The sequence below is a fragment of the Stenella coeruleoalba genome (assembly GCF_951394435.1).
Source record: "Stenella coeruleoalba genome assembly, chromosome: 19".
Lineage (NCBI taxonomy): Eukaryota > Metazoa > Chordata > Mammalia > Artiodactyla > Delphinidae > Stenella > Stenella coeruleoalba.
In genome coordinates this window covers 32,635,856-32,656,090 of record NC_137165.1, presented here as the reverse complement: position 1 = coordinate 32,656,090, position 20,235 = coordinate 32,635,856, and the positions used below count along the sequence as shown (strand labels likewise).

At 35.0% G+C, this 20,235-nt stretch overlaps 1 protein-coding gene across 3 annotated transcripts in view; it reads right to left on the bottom strand.

Annotated features, from left to right (window-relative positions):
• The window catches only part of MED13 (mediator complex subunit 13), a 246,604-nt gene that overhangs the window by 45,728 nt on the left and 180,641 nt on the right, over positions 1–20,235 (bottom strand). For all 3 annotated transcript variants that reach the window (XM_079905383.1, XM_079905384.1, XM_079905382.1), the window contains 4 exons: positions 19,783–19,977; positions 19,007–19,169; positions 18,708–18,818; positions 9,667–10,350 (listed from right to left, as the gene is read on the bottom strand). In XM_079905383.1, the coding sequence (XP_079761509.1) occupies positions 9,667–10,350; positions 18,708–18,818; positions 19,007–19,169; positions 19,783–19,977 (1,153 nt within the window). The remainder of the gene's footprint in view (positions 1–9,666; positions 10,351–18,707; positions 18,819–19,006; positions 19,170–19,782; positions 19,978–20,235) is intronic.

Below are 20,235 nucleotides of genomic sequence, written 5' to 3'. Positions count from 1 at the left end.
TTCACTTGAAAGGGATTCAAATCTAAACTGTTCCAGCACAGAAACTCTCAAAGTGTGGGCTATACAGTGAGACACTACTTTTATACAATTTATACCTTTATACAATGAAAGTGATTATCCTTTTCCTACTGCCATGAGTGGATATATTTTAAGTTTAAAAAACTTAAGAGCATGACCTGTGTTTCATTAAAATAACATTATTACCATAAATCCAGCAAAACGTTTTACAGCGTCAAACAGAGTTTCGGCGCAAGTATCTCAGAGGTTTTTTACTAATCACGTTGGAAAATCAATTATTAGTTTTTTGGTTCCACATGGTGAATGATAAATATATGTTTATACTCTCCTAAAATATCCAATAAAATGACAAAGGGCAACAGAACAGGCAAGAAGACAACACTGAAGTTAGAAAGATGAACTACTGGAAAGAGACCAAAGAAAGGTGAAATCTACGGCTTAGAGAGGGAAGACAAAAGCAGCTGATCTGCACCACAGAACCCTGGAAATCATCAGGACTTTTACATCTTTGAAGACCAAGGTGCTTAGTGAGTGGGAATAGAGAAATGATTCATTTTTGGTTTGTGCATGACACTTTTAGACTCCCAAATTCATGTTCTCTATGGTTTGCAAAGCTGAGATTCCCATGCTGCCATAATAATGGCAGCCAGGCTTCTAGTCAGATAATGCTCGAAATCCTGCAATGACTATTTTACCCTGAGTAAAAAACAAAGTCCTTATAATATCCTACCAAAGCTTTCCATGATCAGTCTCCTCTTTTCCCCTCCAACTTCATCTTCTATTATTCTACTCCTCCCTCTCTTACTCTTCTCCCAAGGTCTTCCTTGATATTCCTCAAACAGGTCAGACACACTTCTGGCTGTTCTCTGTCTGGAACATTCTTCCTCCAAATATCTGCATGGCCAACTCCCTCACTTCAAGTCTTTAAATGTCACCTTATCTACAAGATCTTATTTAAAATTGCAATATGCCCACTGCCTCAACATTGATCTCACTTACCGGGCTCTGTTTTTCCCTCCATAGCATTTATCTCTTAATATACTATATAATTTGCTTATGTTCATGGTTGTCTGTCACTCCCACTAGACTATAAGCCTCTAAATGTCAGGGATCTTAACTTTGTTTACTGAACTATCCCAAATGCCTAGAAGAGTGCCTGGCACATAATAGGTGCTCAATAAATACCTGCTAAATTAATACATGAAATCTAAAAGCCACACAGGATTGAGATACTGTGTTTGCATTAATAATTCTAAAATACAGTATGCTGTACTTTGAAATAAATCCTCTTTATTCATTAGGAAGTGATACTGCTGCCACTACTTGTCTGTCCTGAGTATCAGGACAAAACAATCATAAGAGAAGTAAGGTTTGGAATCAATAAAGGTATTTGCTAGTTTATAAATTCTTTGAATGACAGAGATATCGTATCTTGTTAATCTATTCACCAATGTCCAGCACTAGAAGCACTCTATACCCTATACACTAAGGTTGAAACAGAGGTCATCAAAAGAATAACTGACATTTTCTAAACATGCTATCAAATATGATATATGTCACTGTTATTTCAATGTACCTCAGATTTATCCCCAAACTAAAATCCCAAGTCTACAAAAACTTTCTTCCATAGGAACATAGTGCTAACATAACTGTCAATGGGCTATATTCTACAATTACCTGTTAGAATAGTTCTGGTCTATAAATGAATAAGCATTTATTTCTTAGAAGAAGCTTTGTACCTCACCATATTAGATCCTAAATGTTTCCTGAATTGTCTATCAGATATCAATGTGAATCTTTTCAAAATAGCATTTCCATCTATTTTGACATATATTTTCTTATTTAATACTTAAAATAACATCATGAAAATAGGAACCAGAGGGTGTGCTCTCTTTGATATGAAAATTATGTTGAAAGAAATCGTCACATGGTGGCAGAGTTAGGGCTGGAAAGATTTTAAGTATGCCAATTCACATAACTATTCATAGGCGAAAAGTATAAGAACCTACCCCCCTCACCCCCAGTCACTAAGCTGAAAGACTACTCTGTGTTGACGTGAGTAAAGCAACTGTTTTTCATATTAAGTTGTCCTCTAGCAGAAGCATAAAAACTGCCACACTCTTTATGCAAGTAGTTGTTAAGCTAGTAGGCAGTAACATTAAAAGGAAAAATCCTACTGCACAGGGCTCTACTAGGAATAAAAATGAGTGAATCAAATGCAATACCTAAAGACAACTTTTTGTTACTTTATTGAATGGTTCTCACAGACAGTGGGATATGCAAAGAATTTAAATGAAGTCAATAATATCAAGAGTATCGTCACAATAAATTAAAAATATAAATTATTTACATTCCACATCCTTCTGTATTTAAAACTGATAAAAATAGAAATTAAAATTGCTATTTTTTTAAGAGATGCCAGATTAAAAACTCAAGTTAGCATTTCTTCACTCTCCAATTATATAGTATACATACACTTTTTGTGAATAGGAACAACACACCTCTCCTTTTCTAAAAGGAACTTTCACATATAGCCAAATAGTTAACTACAGAGATAGTTTCAATCAAATATAAAGCTAAATACACACAAACTGGAAAAGAATGATTAGGTACAGCCATGAACAGGAAGCTTTGCAATGCCCACAGCAAACTGAAATTACTTTTACATTATTCATTAACTATATCTCCTTCCTCTCACTGTGACAGTTACATATACTATCCTAGAGAATTTAACATGGCCTATGGCATATGCTTTTATGTCTTTATTCAATAAAAATTCTTCTAGACAAGGTGTGACAATATTTTAGAATTGGCAATTACAGGAGATAAGCTACAGTTCAGGAAATGTTAATGAAGAAATGAATTCAATAAATCTCAAAAAAATTTTAGTAGTAACTTTTCCAGTACCATCTCCAATATTCATAACCAATCCTTAAACTGAGTCAAGCTAGCTGTCAAAAGTACAGCTTTATTGCATTAAAATAAGATATCAAATAAGGAAGACTTAAAGAAAAAAAATCTTAAAAAGAAAATAATCTTAAGATTTAGAATACAATAAATCAAAACAAGTTTATTTCATCATAGACTTCTTTCTATGAAACAAAAAATTAGAAACTATCTTTTAGAGATCAAATAATGCATTATATAACTAGATACATACAATAAAAATCTGGTATATACATATTATATACAACGTAAGAGCTAATTCTATTGAGGGATATTATGGTTAAGATATCATGATGTATTTTTTATACTGAACAAGACATAATAAGAACTATGCTCAAGTACAGCTCTTTGTTCAGGGTTTAGAAAGGTTCCTTCTGAATCAAGAGTTACAGACTCTTTAAGGCTGGCACAAATTCTACTAAACTAAGTGCTAGACCCTTGAAAAAATATATTTAAAAACAACTGTAATGTTTCTTGGCAGAAATTTTGCTTTCTTTAAAACTTACAAGGTCTTAAGCCACTATTCTAAAATAGATGTTATCATTAACTAATAAAGAAACTAAAAATAATTAGAAGCAAAAAGAAAATAAAGATATTTGCCACAGATGTGTATATCTTGTGTGGGAGATATGCTATGCTCCAGCCCCAACCTCTCTCTGCCCTCCAAATAAATTCTAACAAATTAGAAAAGGAATTTTGCTTTAAAGTAGTTGCTAAAATATTTGGCATCGACTGCTGCACATGAAGTCTAAGAATAAAGGAAATGCTTAGAAATGATGAAGTAATTTCTCTGCACTAGTTAAGCAGCCACGACCATCTAAAACTGAAAAAGAGTACCTCTTTTTAACTACCTATTATGAAAGCCTAGTGCCCACCCCTTAATACCAATCAATGGAAAACTTCATTTATTTATGCCAAATGAAAACTGAGTTGTCACTTAACATAAATAAAACAAAGGTCTAAATTTCTCCTCCATAATTTTCTAAAAAGGCACACATCTGTAGAAGTCAACTACTATAAAGAAACCATTTTTAAATTTCTACTGATGCATTCTTGTCCCTCTGCATTCATTATATATCTAATTGGCCATAAAGTTCTTTAGTCTACTCCACATCTATAAAATCCCTCCATCCCTACCATGTCTTTCTAATTTCCTAATGAGGCCCCTGTATCACCTTATAAATAATATTTTGCCACTCCATTATATAACCCTACCCCACTCTTTAGGTCTCATTTCTCACCATAACACACCAAACCACTAAGCAGCACCCTATAATCTATCCATACAAAACTACATAAAGCTTCTGATCTCCATAAATGGAATTATTCTCCACTCTGGCTCTGCATCCCTACTATATCTTATATATATATAGCTGTGTCAGAGAATTTAATACTATTTTCCATTAGACTACAATTTCATTTAAGGCCAGGACCCAAATTTACTTTATACCCCAACAGTGCCTTACAGTATCTTGTATATTATAGAAATTTCAGTTTTATTCAAACTGGAAAAGTGCATCTTTGAGGAGTATGAATTAAAAAAGAAAGATAATCTTCCTAAGAAAGGATAAAGAATATAGAAGTTGCAACAGTCCTCTAATTAACCTCATTAAAATTAACTGCTATATATTTTAAAACATTTTCAAAACTCAAAGCATGGAAAAAGATAATAGAAATTTACAATGACTGGGTAACACAAATTCACAAATTTTTTTATATAAAACAAACCAGGTTTCTGAATGGATTACTCTTATTACCAGAAATATGTTTGATCATATTATATCTTTAAAAATACAGAATGCTTCTACAAAGAATTTAAGATTGTTTAAATGACATTAAGAAAGCGTAATAGTAATTCTTAGAATTTATTTTTAATGACAAGGGACATCATCTGACTTTGTCAACTGGCTTTGCCAACTTGCTACAAGGAGATGACTGACCCTCACATGATATCCCATCTCAAGTAATATTAAGAGCAGGTACTTGAATTAATAAGCTATTCCAACACGATCTTTTTAACTATGAGAAAAAATAACTTTTGTTTTAGCATAACACGAACACTGAAGACCATGCCAGGTATTTTACTGTGGTTTGGGGAGACTAAAGCAGTATGGGAGAGAGCTCCCTAGTGAAACTTAATCATTAAACATGTTTGGTGTATCTAATTTAATAACTTTTAACAGAAACTTGAACTCTAGAGTAAGTTATTTGTAACATTAAGGCACCTCAACATTACTAACATTTTGGGCTGGAAAATTCCTTGTTGTGGGGGACAGTCCTATACACTGTTAAGATATTTAGCAGCATCCCTGGCCTCTACCTACCAGATGTCAGTAGCACACACCCAGCTGTGACAACCAAAATGTCTCTAGTCATTGCCAAATGTCACCTGGGGGTGGGGGTGGGGGGTGGGAAGCGGCCAGAAACTGCTCCAATTGAGAACTACTGCCAGTAACTTCAGGAAGATAAAATAAAATCATCTAGATGATTAAAACGTAAGACCAAAACTTCTAACCTACCAAGTATAAAACAGGGGTATTCCACAAATATTTCTCAGTTCATATAGCAGTGAGGACTCTGATGGTTGACCTTCTGTGATATCTACCCTATCCTAATCTAGTATTACAATATGAAAACAAGGATTCTACCTACAAGTAATTTGTGACACAACACACATTTTAGTAACTAGCATAACCAAAACTGTATTCATATTCAACTTTAAAAACAAAAAAACCTCTATTCAATCTTTTATGTCTTCTTTTTATAAGGCAGAAAAAGATGGTGACCAGGAACAGGTAAAGGCATGTATTTTTCTTAATTTACATAATCATGACCCAGAACCATTCTACTCAGCATACACTATGCTTCTTTCTCATTCTTCTTCAATGAGAAAAATGCCAAAGTACTTTTAGAACCGACTCTTAAGGTTAAGCTGTATTAACCTCTAAGAGACCCTCATTTCACTTAGATGCTCATGCACACAAGCAGCCAATACACTAACTAAAGTTATGGCTAGAATTCTTAAACCCAATGAATATAATATGTCCATAAAAACTCACTCTTAAAGTTCTTAAAACTGAAAATATTTACATCACTACATTTTTACATACATTAAATAAGAAAATATAACACCTAGAAAGAAATGTTTTAAAATCATAAAGTAATCTAGGACCATATTGTCATTTCATTCATCCAACATTTGCTGAATGTCTATGTGCCTAGGATTGTCTGGGAAGGCGTGCGCGCGTGCGTGCATGTAAGTTGGAAGAACACAGTAGTGCACAAGACCAAGTCCTTGCCCTCATAGAGCTTACATTCTAATAGGGAAGAGACCATTAACAAATATATAATTTCAGATAACTATATATATGGAGAAAATGAAAGTAGTACACATGATAGGTTGTGACTTGGGGATTAAAGAGAGGTCACAGTTTAGGTCCTGTGATCAAGGAAATACCTCCTAAGAAGGTAACTTTTGAGTTCAACTGAACAGTAAGGGGCGAGGTATTCCCCCCACCCCGTAATGCAATTCTAAAGGCCATGAAGAATGACCTTAACTTTTTTGAAGGAATAGCAAGAAAGCTGGTGTGGTTAAATCAGGAAGCAAACAGGAGAGCAGTAAATACAAGTAAAGAACTAGGTATGCAGGAGATTGTGTAGAACCTTACAGATGAGGGCAGAAGTATGGATTTTATTCTAAATATGAAGAGTTTTAAGCAAATGAGTAACATTATATTTAACTTACAATGATCACTCTGACTGCTGTATAGAGACTACATAAAGAGAAGTATAGAATCAAGGAGACCAACAGTTTCAGGCAAGAGTTGAAGTTAGCTTGGATTTTTATATTACATCCAGCACAGATTAAGACCTTTTAAGGCTTGCTTCCAAGACATCATTTGCTTTCAAGAAATCTGCTGACTAATTTATTAACTAAGTTAGTCATCTTCCATGATCATAAGGGTATTCTGAAGTCCCTCAATTTCAAGTCCAGATTAATTTTAATTAAAAAAAAAGTCATACTAGAATGCTTTTAAGATTCAAAGTGCTAGATGAAGCACACGGGTTTGTCTACTAAAATAATAACCAAGAAATTTTAAAAGAAAATACATCTCTAACAGTAGGGAAAATGAGAAAGAAGCTATAAATAGATCAGGAATTTTACTTAGTCTCAGGGAAGCTCAAAATCAACGAAACACAGCAGAGAAAGTTCGTGGCTTACAATATGCAAGAGGGGGCTAAGGGCAAACTATATAAACAACAGGAGAGCCAAACTGCCTAAAAACCAGAGAAAACCTGGACTTACATCTCTAGACAGAAATGAAAAAAAGCTGAAAAAGGAGAAACAAAGTGTTCCTATTTTTTTATAACCATTTAAAAAATCGAAGTATAGTTTATTTACAATGTTGTGTGTTTCAGGTGTACAGCAAAGTGATTCTGTTTTGTGTGTGTATATATATATTCTTTTTCAGATTCTTTTCCATTATAGGTTATTACAAGATATTGTAATATAGTTCCCTGTGCTATACAGCAGGTCCTTGTTGTTTATCTATTTTATATATAGTAGCGTGTATACGTTAATCCCAAACTCCTGATTTATTCCCCTGCCCCTGCCCCCCAGTCCTGAAAGGGTTCCTTTTCTAAGAAAAATGAATAAACTACCTGGTGAAGGCACAAGATCCTTTTCATCCTGGAAGTTTAGGTACAAGGTCTCCCCTCCTAAACATCCCCTACCCCATTACCATAAAGCAAAGTTTCTGGAACTGATACACAGTTCATTCTAAAATATTTGTTGAGTGAGTTAAGTCCTGCCAATCAACAAGGCTCTGCCTTTATACACAAAATTTCCAATCAGCTCATCTATTCATTCCCTCATTCTAAAATGTGTAAGCTCAAACAGTAAGAAGAAATATGAGAATCAGTATAGTAAAGAAAAAGACTCAAAGTAATTCTAAAGGAAAAAAAGTTACAGGACATTAAACAAGGGGTTGCTATTTTAAAAAAAAAAAAGCTTAGAAATTAAAAAAACATGAGAAACAAATATTAAGACTTTAAGAAAAGGGCTAGAAGTTGAGGAATCCCCTCCGGAAAAAAAGATGGAAAATGAAAGAAAATACAGAAGTTCAACATCTGAATTCATTCTAGAGGTTCTGCAGAGAATGGGGGAAAAAAATGGAGATATTTTCCAAGAAAAGAGTAACTTCCCAGTGACGGGACAAAAAAGACTTCAAATTGAACCAGCCTTCCTCAAAAGTTCAGTACAAGGACTGAATAAAAGACCACTATGTATACACATATTCTTGCAAAATTTCAACATTCTAAGCTAAAGACCCTAAAAGTTTGAGAGACTGATAGAGAAGGAAATGTAATCTTTGCAAACTACTTGGCCTTGCATTAATAAATAGGTAGACAATTTTAATGAATATAACGGTAAAATGAATATAATGGTTGGTTGACTTTCACCCTTAAAAAAACACTGTAACTGATTCACTTCGCTTTACACCTGAAACTAACACAACATTGTAAACTAATACTCCAATAAAAATTTTTTAAAAACCCACTATAGATAAAAATGCAAAAAGCTTGTGGGACAGATAATAAATATAATCAGAACAACACAGAAAGTAAAGGGAGACCTGAAAAAAACCCTATTTCTGCCCCAAAGTATGTCATACATATTGTGGACAAAGGCGGCAAACCACAGAACAGAGGAAGGTATCTGTAGCACATATAACTAATACAAAATTGATAGCCAGAATATACAAAGAATAATTAGGAGGAAAAGAAAAGAAAAAAAAATGGACTAAAAATGATATCCGAGGCACATATAATTAATATAAGATTAATAACCAGAATATGAAAAGAATAAATCAGGGAAAAAAAGAAACGAAAATAGACTAAAACATATGATATACAGGCCTGTAAACACTTTTAGTGATGCTTAACCTCACTAGAAATCTAAAACACAGTAAGACAATAACAGGCCATTCTGCATGCAGCAGATTAACCAAATTAAAAGTCTCATAATACCAAGTACTGAGGAAAATGTAGAACAGCTATTCCCATACTCTGCTGGTTGATGAGGGTGTAAACTAGTATAGTTTGGAGAGTAACTTGGCAACAACCCTTCATGTTGAATATCGACATACCCCGTGGCCCAACAATTCCACTTTTTGCTGTATTCCCTAGAGGAATTCTTCTATATATAAGTACACAAGGAAATGTGTACAAAAAGTTTACTGCTACATCCTTTGTGAAAAATTGAAAATAACCAACATGTCCATCTCAAGAGAGTAGATAAATTATGGCATATTAATAACAAATACTAGAGAGCAAGTAAAATGAATTGACTAGAGCTACATGAATAAAAACATGTATAGAAATGATAAATACCAAATTCAGGACAGTGGAAGGAAAAATGGAGGAAGAAAAATAGTACACAGGGGTTCTAACTGTATGTAAAATTCTTAAGTTTGTTGATGGATAAATGTTATTATTTTCTCCACTTTTCTGTGACTAAAATATTTCATAATAAAGAGTTCCCCTGAGGAAAAAACACAGTAAAGAAATTATGCAAAATTAATACTCAAAGGATTTATTATTGTAAATCCTACCCTGAAACCATTCTGGAGTCCTACTATTAAGAACCTACATCATTTCCACCCTTAAATTATAATAGTGACTATTAAAAAAAATACATACTCTGTAACTGATGTTACACTTTCCTGTCCAAAAGGTCCAACTGGATCATCCTTGAATTTATCACTTGGAAGTTGAGGTGGTAAAAACTCTAAATCTTTTTTCTTTGGGACCTTGTAATACTTCCAGGCTATATTAGCTTCATCTTCTTCCAAGTTTACTGCTGTACCAACATATATTGTAGGTTCTACAGCTTCCTGGAATTGAGCTGGGAAAGACTGGGATAAACTGTCTATCCTATCTTCAATTGGTTTAGAAGGAACCAAGGGATCCGGTGTTGGCATTTGATAAAAATGTTGACTTTGAGGAGTTGAAGGTGTTTTAGTCACTCCTTCATCAACCACATCACATGGGTGAGGACTAAGTGGGGGTGGTTGAGGTGAATTTGCCATTTCAGTGCCATGCATCTGAGGAGTCTTTGCTACATCATTAGTTCGGATGTTTGAAAATCTCACTTGACTGTCTGGAGCAGAGATCACAAGTCTTTGGCTGGCTGAATCTGTGTCCATGCCAACATCATCGCTAACAGATACACGATGGTGAAAAGGAGTCAAGGGGCGTTTTTGTGGTTTTTCACTCTTTTCTTGCTTTTCATTGGTCTTGTGCTTCGGAAGTACTTGTTGTTGCTGACTTAAAGTTGGTGCCTGTCCTTGTTGTCCAGGATTTCTTGGTTTGAGATTTTTGTGCCTGAAAAGTTAAAAGAAAGGTTGATTTATAGTATAACTATTATATCAGAGTGTACAAGTTAACGGCATTAGAAATTTTGGATGTCATTTGTTTTTCACACATAATCCTAAAATTATTTGAATTTACATAGAAAAAAAAATACTTTGTTCAGTGACCTAAAACTAAGAGCATGCAGAAAGCTTCATAAAAGCCAATCTCTCATCCTCATTTAACATGTGAACAGATAGCCAAAGATGACCTGCCTTACATAATCTAAATATCTTAGTATATGAATACAGAGATAAGATTCTAGTTATTTTAATAGAAAAAGGTATAAAATGTCCTCAAATTTATTCATTTATGAATGTACCTGATATTTTACCATTAGTAATTGTTATAAATCAATGTCAACAGCTTGGCTGAGCTCAGTCATCATCTACAATCCTACAGCAACCAGCTAGGAAACTTACTCTACTGGACTGAACTTAGATCAATCAAGATTGTAGTTATATCCATCTGGATAGTTCTGGAATTGACTGGTTGATGCCCCATACCATACCTACCTTCCTTCTCCCAAGGCTTACCAATACAGAAAGAATAAGCTGACTGGAAAGGAAAAAGAAAAGGAAGTACCTAAAAGAATTTATTCCTCATGATGTGAAGCAATTCTAAATTGAAGAATTTAAAACTATATACCTTAAAATCTAATAATTTTATTCAAAGTTTAAGATTTCTTTCAGTGCAGTAAAAATACTGTGTACTTGGAGATTTCCAAACTCAACTGATATTAATGTTTATAAAATATTTTTTAAGTAAAAAACTAGAAAAAAAATTTGTAGGGATTTGGAGTTAAAGCATTAAGCATTCATTAGGTTTTTTTTGTTTGTTTTCTTTTTACAATATACTTTATTAATGGTTTTGTTATATCAGAGGTAACTTGAAAGACTATTAAAAAGCAGTGGCAGGCACTTTTTCAAAGAACCCTCTCTACTGAGGGAACATGCTGAGACACCCTTTTGTACAGAGCCTGGGACCTCTTATTGTACAGGAGGGGAAAAAAAGCATGAAAGTTATCAAAGAAAACTGCAGTTATGTCAAAAGGACACAGGAGAAATCCATCATTACTCTGACACCAAAACCAAAGACATCATAAGAAAAGGAAATCAATATTCCTTAAGAAAACAGATGTAAATCATTAACAAAATGAGCAAATGAGTAATATATAAACTGAGAATACATCATAACCAAATGGAATTTGTCCCACGAATGTAAGGTGTAACATTCACAAGAAAAAAACCAATACTATTCATCACGTAACAGAATAAAACAAAACCATATGATTATCTCAATAAATATAGAAAAACATGACAAAATTCAACACCTATTCATATAAAAAGATGCAGCAAGCAAGTATTAGAACTTAGTCCAATGAAGGACGTCTATGAAAAACTACAACTAACATCATACTTAATGATGGAAGACTAAATATTTTCTCCCAAAGACTGGGAACAAAGCAAGAATATTAACTCTCAACATTTCTTTTCAACAATTTTATTGAAAGTTTTAGCCAATGCAATAAGTCAAGGAAAAAAAAAGAGATCAGAGATTTCAAAAGAAGAAGAAAAACTGTCTTTATTCATAGTAAACATGATTAGAACTTTACAATGACGGCATCAGGCTGATCCCCACCTTCTTAGTTTTAACATTATTAAAAGTGGGATAACCAGGCATATGTCTCTTCTGATGTGACACCATACAAAGCAACACAGCACTGCCTATGTAGTATTCTCGCCAAAAATATTAAACCTGAACCTAATTAAGCCTCTAGATCAGCAGTGTCCAAAATAACTTTCTGTGATGACAGAAATGTTCTATATGTGGTTACTGAGAACTAGAAATGTGACTTGTGCAATGGAGGGGCTAAATTTTTATTTAAATCCAGTTACTTTGAATTTAAATAGCCACAGCGACTTCCCTGGTGGTCCAGTGGTTAAGACTCCATGCTTCCACTGCAGGGGGCATGAGTTCGATCCCTGGTCCAGGAACTAAGATCCTGCATGCCGAGTGGTGTAGCCAAGTAAATTAATAAATTTAAATAGTCACTAGTGGTTACAAACATAGCTAGTATTAGGGGACATGGCTCTAGAGCTACCTTCCATTTACAGAAATGCAAGGGATAAAAGAAGTTAAATGACACCAGAAGAACAAGTTAAAATACATGACAAATTGAGAAAATCCATAATGTGGGACATTCTATAGAACAACTAACCTAGTTTCTCCAACCAAGTCAATGTCATGAAAGGAGGAAGAGGATTAAAAGAGAGACCTCGAAAACTTAACAATCAAATGTCTACTCCTTATTTGAATCCTAGTCAAACCAACCAACTACAAAAAGATATTTCTGAGACATATCTGTAGAAGGTATCAGATGATACCAATAAAATACTGTTCCTTTTACCAGGTGTGATAATGGAATTATAACTACATAAGAAAATATTAACATTTTTTAGAGTTGCATACTGAAGTAGGAGTGAAATGACGGTATTTAAGATTTGCTTTAAAAATCTTCAGCAAGAGGGATTCCCTGGTGGCGCAGTGGTTGAGAGTCCACCTGCCGATGCAGGGGACGCGGGTTGGTGCCCCGGTCCGGGAGGATCCCACGTGCCGCGGAGCAGCTGGGCCCGTGAGCCATGGCCGCTGAGACTGTGCTCTGCAACGGGAGAGGCCGCAACAGTGAGAGGCCCGTGTACCGCAAAAAAAAAAAAAAAAAAAAAAAAAAAAAAAAAAAAGTCTTCGGCAAGAGTGCAGCACAGGTGACTGGCCAAATAAAGCATTATACCTCGACAGTATCATGGAGTACTATGAACTTAAAAGAAAAAAGAGAGTGGAACTATATGTGCTAATAAAGAAAGATACCCAGGATAACCCTTTTTCAAAAAAAGCACGTTGAAGAACAGTATACAAAGCATGATTCCATTTGTGGAAAAGAAAACAGGCAGGCAGATCTACATACATGCATAACAGGGAGAACTTGTTATTTTAAGTTTTATATTCGTGTGCATTATTTATATTTTTTAAATAGCATTTTAAAAAATTTAATAAAGTTATTGGTCATTAAAAAAACAAACAGTAGGTTCTATCCAATGTAAGAATAACCCCTTCTCTAACCAACCCCTCTTCGAATATTTTCAATGACAAGGACCACATTACCTTATGAGGAAATGCAGCTCCTCCAGTTGTTAGAAAATAATATATTGACTAGAAACTTGTCTTTTCTATATCAGACATTTATATATATGTGTGTATGTATATTTTTTCCCCTATATCCAGACATTAGTCCTATTTTGAATTCTATTTCTAAAGCTGTGCTGTCCAAGAATGGTATCCAAAGTCACATGTGGCTAACTAGGAACTCAAAACGTGGAGAGTACAAATTGAGATGTGCTGTAAGTGTAAAATATCCACCAATTTTTAAAGGCATTTATGAAGGAAAGAATGTCAACTATCTCTTCTAATCTGTTTCTTTTTTTAAGGTTATCTTATGACATATAGTTTTTTCTTTTTTTAATTTATTCTTGGCTGCGTTGGGTCTTTGTTGCTGTGTGCGGGCTTTCTCTAGTTGCGGCAACTGGGGGCTACTCTTCAGTGCGGTGCACAGGCTTCTCATCGCGGTGGCTTCTCTTGTTGCGGAGCACAGGCTCTAGGTATGTGGGCTTCAGTAGTTGTGGCACGTGGGCTCAGCAGTCGTGGCTCACGGGCTCTAGAGCATAGGCTCGGTAGTTGTGGCGCATGGGCTTAGGTGCTCCCCGGCATGTGGGATCTTCCTGGACCAAAGCTTGAACCCGTGTCCCCTGCGTTTTTGGCAGGCAGATTCTTAACCACTGCGTCACCAGGGAAGTCCTCTAATCTGCTTTTTGCTTTGGAAAATATAGTTGATTTCTATAAAAGTATTTTATTCATGTTAATTTGTACTGGCTTTTGTTATTTTTTAAATAAACTAAGCACTGCTTTAAAATTTCCCTAAAATGATATAAATAGACATGACCCACATAAATAAAAGCATGTTTGGATACCCTATAATTTTTAAGAGTGTAAATGAGCTTTGAAACCGAAAGTTTAAGAACTCATCAAGTTATGCAAGGCACTAAGGAGAAAAACAATCTCCAATAATCGGAGGTGAGCTACCTGGTTACATTCCAAGTATACAAGGGATGTGAAAAGTAAACAGCCATACATTCCTTTGTCCTTCCATAAGGCAAAGAAACTATTAATTTGGGCTATATACGAATAGCAATGGCTCTCCAAAACTTTGGTAACATTAAATCATAGTTCCTTTCTTCTATATAGACCTTCTTCTAAAAGCTAGTCTTCTTTAGAGACAACTGAATTTCATATTACAAGTCAACCAAGTTGGAGAATCTTTCTAAAAAAGAAGTTGTCCTGAAAGTATCAGAGTGATTCCTTTAATTATTTTTCCTATTAGTTGAAGTTCCTAGTATTTTAGTGTTAATATCTAAAATTTATTGTATTGCTTTCTACTTATACAGCTTGCTAAGTGCTAATTTTCTTATGAACATTCCACGAGACTAAAGCCTAATATCCATAAATGTGCAGTTTTTAATCTCACTAACAACTGAAAAATGCCAATTAGAACAATTTTATGCTTTTCACTTACTATAATTGGAAAAAAATAATTTTAAGGACAGTTCTCAGATCAGTGAAAGCGTAAGAAAAACCAGCACTCTTATATGCAAGAAGTGGGAGTGAAACTGGTAGAAGCTTTCTGAAGTCACAAGCAAAGTATTTAAATAGCCCCCTTGCCCACAACTCTCTATCACATCACCCACCTGATTTTATTTCCTTCTTAGCACTCACCACTCTTAAATTTTAAAAGGATTAAGAATTTTTTTTTAAAACTAATTATCTGCCCCACTCCCCTTAGCATGCAGGCTTCACAACAGCAGGAGCCTTGTTCACTAATGTATCCTGAGCCTTGGACATCATCTATCATAGAGTGTCAAAAAAAAATCTAATAAATAACTAATAGTCACAAAAGTATTATTTTTTAAAAAGTAAACAAAAACAAAAAAACCTTTGGAAACAACCTATTTGTCCATCAAACCCAGAATGATTAAATACACTATGGTACTTCCATTCAGTGGAATGCCAAGAAGTTTTTTTAAAACAGTAAAGCAGATCCACAAGTAACTAGAATGGAGAGATCTAAGGCACATGAAGTGAAAAAATAAACTGCCAAATACATCTGTATTATGTTCATGTGTTGGGAGGAAAAACACATATACATACAATATTACAGAGAAAAGCATGAAACGATAATACCTAATTGGCAAGTAGTTACTTGTAGGGAGAGAGAGTAGGATTTGGAAAGAGAGTGGTCAAGCAGTACTTCAGCCGTATTTGTATAATTTAAATTTCTTAAAATCACATATATATCATGCAAACTGCTTATATTTATGCAATTTTTTTTTCAAATCAATTTCTAAGAGAAGGGTCCAGTCCTATCTTTCACACAGAGTAAATGTACTACAATCATTTATCAAAAAACAAAACAGAGGAAAATGAGGTAACGGAGAAAGCAGTAACAGCAGGGGAGCTTCAATCACTTCTATGGCTGAAAGGACAATAAGATGAAGTAGTCTCATCAGATCACAGAAGCTTGGGATGGTGCTACAACCACAGCAGGAACTGCCCAATGGTAACTGGGACCACAGAAGAAGGGGCTGTTAATGGGACACAGAGCTGCTGCTGAAGTTGGCTCAAAAAAGGGGTGGGGAAATACCCTGGCTTCTTTCCTCCTCTTATCAACCAATCTTCTCTTAGTGCCTCCAACTAGCCAACTCCAAAAAGCAAGTGAGCCTAATCAAATCATCACACTGACATCTTAAAATCATACAATATCATTTGTCAGTTATATCGCAATAAAACTGGGGGTGAAAACCAAAAAACACATGTTAAAAGCAAGGGAGCCTAGGAATTCTAACTCCCTGCAAAACAGAACAGAGCAGGGAAAATGTAGGGATAGATTTGAGAACAGACTGGCTGACTAGTACAGTCAGTTATCAATGTATGTGCTACCTCCTATATTCTATACCAGGAGAGGATACACATAATAGGGTGGCTCCAAGTCTGTTTCAAGCCTTACTTATGAAAAATATAAAAAAGTAAATGATTAGAAACACTGTATTTACTAGAAGGGTAAATTTACCAAAGCTAGTCGAACATATAGATTATAGGAAATTTCATCATATCAAAGCTCTAAATACCTAGGAGGAATTTCTGGAATTAGGAAAGAAAGTATGTTTTTAAAAATAAAAGTTCGGCTCAGAGCAAGAATTAAAACTTACGTTTACCAACATGCGTTTTGAGTGTCTTCCTCTACAACTATTCTAGACAAATAGACTTAAAATCCAAATCTTTCAAAAAGAATAAAGCAATGCCTAGGTTAGAAACTAAAAAAGAAGAGCTGCTTGATAAAAATGCCAATACAGTGAAAGAAAAATCTAATTTCATTTAAGCATTCTATTGGTCTTAGACCAGGGACTGGCAAACTTTTTTTGGTAAAGGACCAGATGGTAAACATTTTAGACTGTGGGGGCCATACAGTCTGTCTTGTAACCACTCAACTCTGTAAAAGCAGCCAGTTAATATGTGTATGAACAGATGTGGCTCTGTCCCAATAAATTCTTATTTATGGACACTAAAATTAGAATTTCACATAACTTTCGCAAAATATTTTCCTTTCATTTTTTTCAAATATTTACAACTGTAAAAATCATTTCAGCTCACACACCATACAAAATAGGTGAGCCAAATGTGGTCAACAGATCCTAGTTTGCCAACAACCCCTGGTCTTAGTCAAATAATGCATTGAAGCCCTGCATTTCAAGACTAAGTTTGGGACTTCCCTGGTGGTGCAGTGGTTACGAATCTGCCTGCCAATGCAGGGGACACGGGTTCCAGCCCTGGTCCGGGAAGATCCCACATGCCGCGGAGCAACTAATCCCACGTGCAACAACTACTGAGCCTGCACTCTAGAGCCCGCGAGCCACAATTACTGAGCCCGCAGGCCCAGAGCCCGTGCTCCGCAAAGAGAAGCCACCGCAATGAGAAGCCCACGCGCTGCAGCAAGGAGTAGCCCCTGCTCGCTGCCAACTAGAGAAAAACCCACGCACAGCAACGAAGACCCAACGCGGCCAAAAACAAAGACTAAGTTTGGTTTTTATCCCCCTCAAGGTGAGTGTGGTTTTTACTACTTTAAACTGTTAAACAGGAGCTAATCTATCCATATTTTTATTCCAATCTCTCTTGTCAACAACAGAGGCAAGTTTTTAACAAGGTTGCCAGACTTTAAAAAATTATACAGTCTTTAATCCAAAGAATCTATATAAAAGAAAACTTAATCTATGCAAAAACACATCAGAACACTTGAGAGTCTGTCACTGCACTCAATCAAACAGAGCTAATGTAAGAAAAACCTTAGCCCTAACCTGCAAGCACTCCATCCCTTTGGCTCACGGCCATGACAAGAAGGGGTGGCCAACTGTGCATTTGTAAGTCATGGTTAGGGATGTCAATGCCATTATTTATTTACTTGACTGCAAAAACATATGATCTATCTTTAATCTGTAGAATAAAATAATAAACGCTAGGCAACATAATCTTTATGCCTGTGATAAACAAATCTCATCAAAATCCCCAATATATAAAATAAATATCATTGCCTAAAAAATTCCAAGTACATCCATTCTTCTACCGACCTTTCAACCAACACAGTCTATTAGAAAGCCTGTATTTTTACATAACAGCTTTGGTCCCTTGTAGAATCTTATTTTCTGAATCTTAGTTCAGCATTTCACCTACAGCTTGACCAAAGGGATGTTATAAGAAACTGCTGCGCAAAACCCAATATTGTATTTACTATAAAAAAAGACTGAGAAAAATTTTACCTCAGTATATCATATATCATCTTTTCTATGAGAACGCTTGGGAGAAATTTCTCAAGCACAGTGCCATTTATGAACACTTTTCTCAAGAGACTTGTGTTCCTCTTACCTTACAGATGCTATATATTCCATAATTCAGTATAAAATTCTTTTATTTGGCTATGAATCCAAGCTTTCACAGTCCAGCTCTGGTAACTGTATAAGAACCTATACATTTGTATGTCCTTCTACAATCAGCTCCGTATTCCTGAATTTTTATTTTCCTCATATTTTTTCCTTTTGGAAAAAATCCTAACTGTGTTTACGTAAGGTATCTCAAACAAAGTGGGGCCTAAGTATGCAACAGCATAAGAAACTACCACACATACATGTATATACCGACATCAACCAAACGGAAAAGAAAAAAAAATCTACCTCAAACAGCTGCAATTTGTTCTTTGTGTAGCTTCAACAAAATCCCAGGATGCTACTTTATCGGCTGTCTCTTCTTCACATAGACCACCTGATGAAGCCGAATACTTCCTCCTAAGATTTGAAATTATAAAACTCTTTAGAATTCATAAAATTTTTTGTAACCCTGAATTAAGCATTGAAGTTGAATTTTTAAAAATCCATTTTTTCAATTAAAATCATATGAGTAACAGTTTATACTTTAAATATCTACAAGTAACTACCAACATGCAATTTTTAAACTTGAAGATGAAAATACATACTTGTTCTGTGCTCTGTTCAAATTACATTCTTGCCAAACTCTATCCACCACATGATTTGCTAATTTTCTGGGTATTTTCCCACCATGATGGCTAGTACTATCAGAGCTGAAGCCATCAGATACTGAAGAAAATGTGATCCATTTCTGGGCAGACTGAGGATCAACTGAAAACAAAAAAGAACAGGCTGTAGGAGAATAAAGGTAGGTTTAAAATAACATTATTTTGTTTTTGTTTTTTTTAATTTCTGATATAACTTGCCCTGGTAAGACAGACAGCTGGATAGATAGCTTACCAGTAGCTATCTGGTAAGCCTACTTATATTTTGAGGCAAAAAAGCATGTCACTTTATTTAAAATACAGAAAGCAAAAAAAAAAATTTGAACAGGGAATGGGAACTGGATGACAGTGTTATATCAATGTTAATTTCCTGACTTGGAAGATTAAATAGTAGTCATATAGGAAAGTGTACTTCATTTTGGGAAACAGACTGAGCACTTAGGGGTGATGGGGCATCATCCCATGATGGGGCATCATGTCTGCAGCTTTTTCTCAAATGGTTCAGAAAAAGATCAGTTATAAGGAATGTATGCATAGACAGAAGGTGATGGAGCAAATGTTAACAGTTTGGGAATCTGAATGAGAAGAGTTCCTTGCACTGTACTTACAAACACTTCAGTAAGTTTGAAATTATTCCAAAATAATTATTTTTTAAGTGTTTACTATATTCAGGATAACAGATTTATCACTAGAGCTAACGAAACAAACTAGTACAATACCTGTTTGAACTTCCTCAGGAGATGTAGGTGGTGTAAGGGTAACTGAAGACATAGCAGGATCTCTTGTGGAAGCAGGCACTTGGTGGACACCCAAGCAAGAAGCTGAACAGTGAGAGGATCCCACAGAGCTAGGAGTAGGAATGTCTGACTGAGGGACTAGAACAAAGCATGCTGGGTAGATCATTCGGACACCAGCTAAAAGGAAAAAAAAAAAAAGGATAAGAAAATCAATTACTATTGTGACTGCAGTGGGATTAGTTTCACTCAAAAGTGCAATAACGGAAAAGTAGATATAATATGATCACACTTGTTAAAATAAAAATACATTTAATGTACTTTTATAAATGTACTCTTTCTGGCATAAGGTTTTTCTTGAACAAGCCACAAGAGCCTGGTAGTAGTGGTTACCTTTAGTGACAGACAGAGACTTAGAAGAAAGCAGCTTTCTCTTTT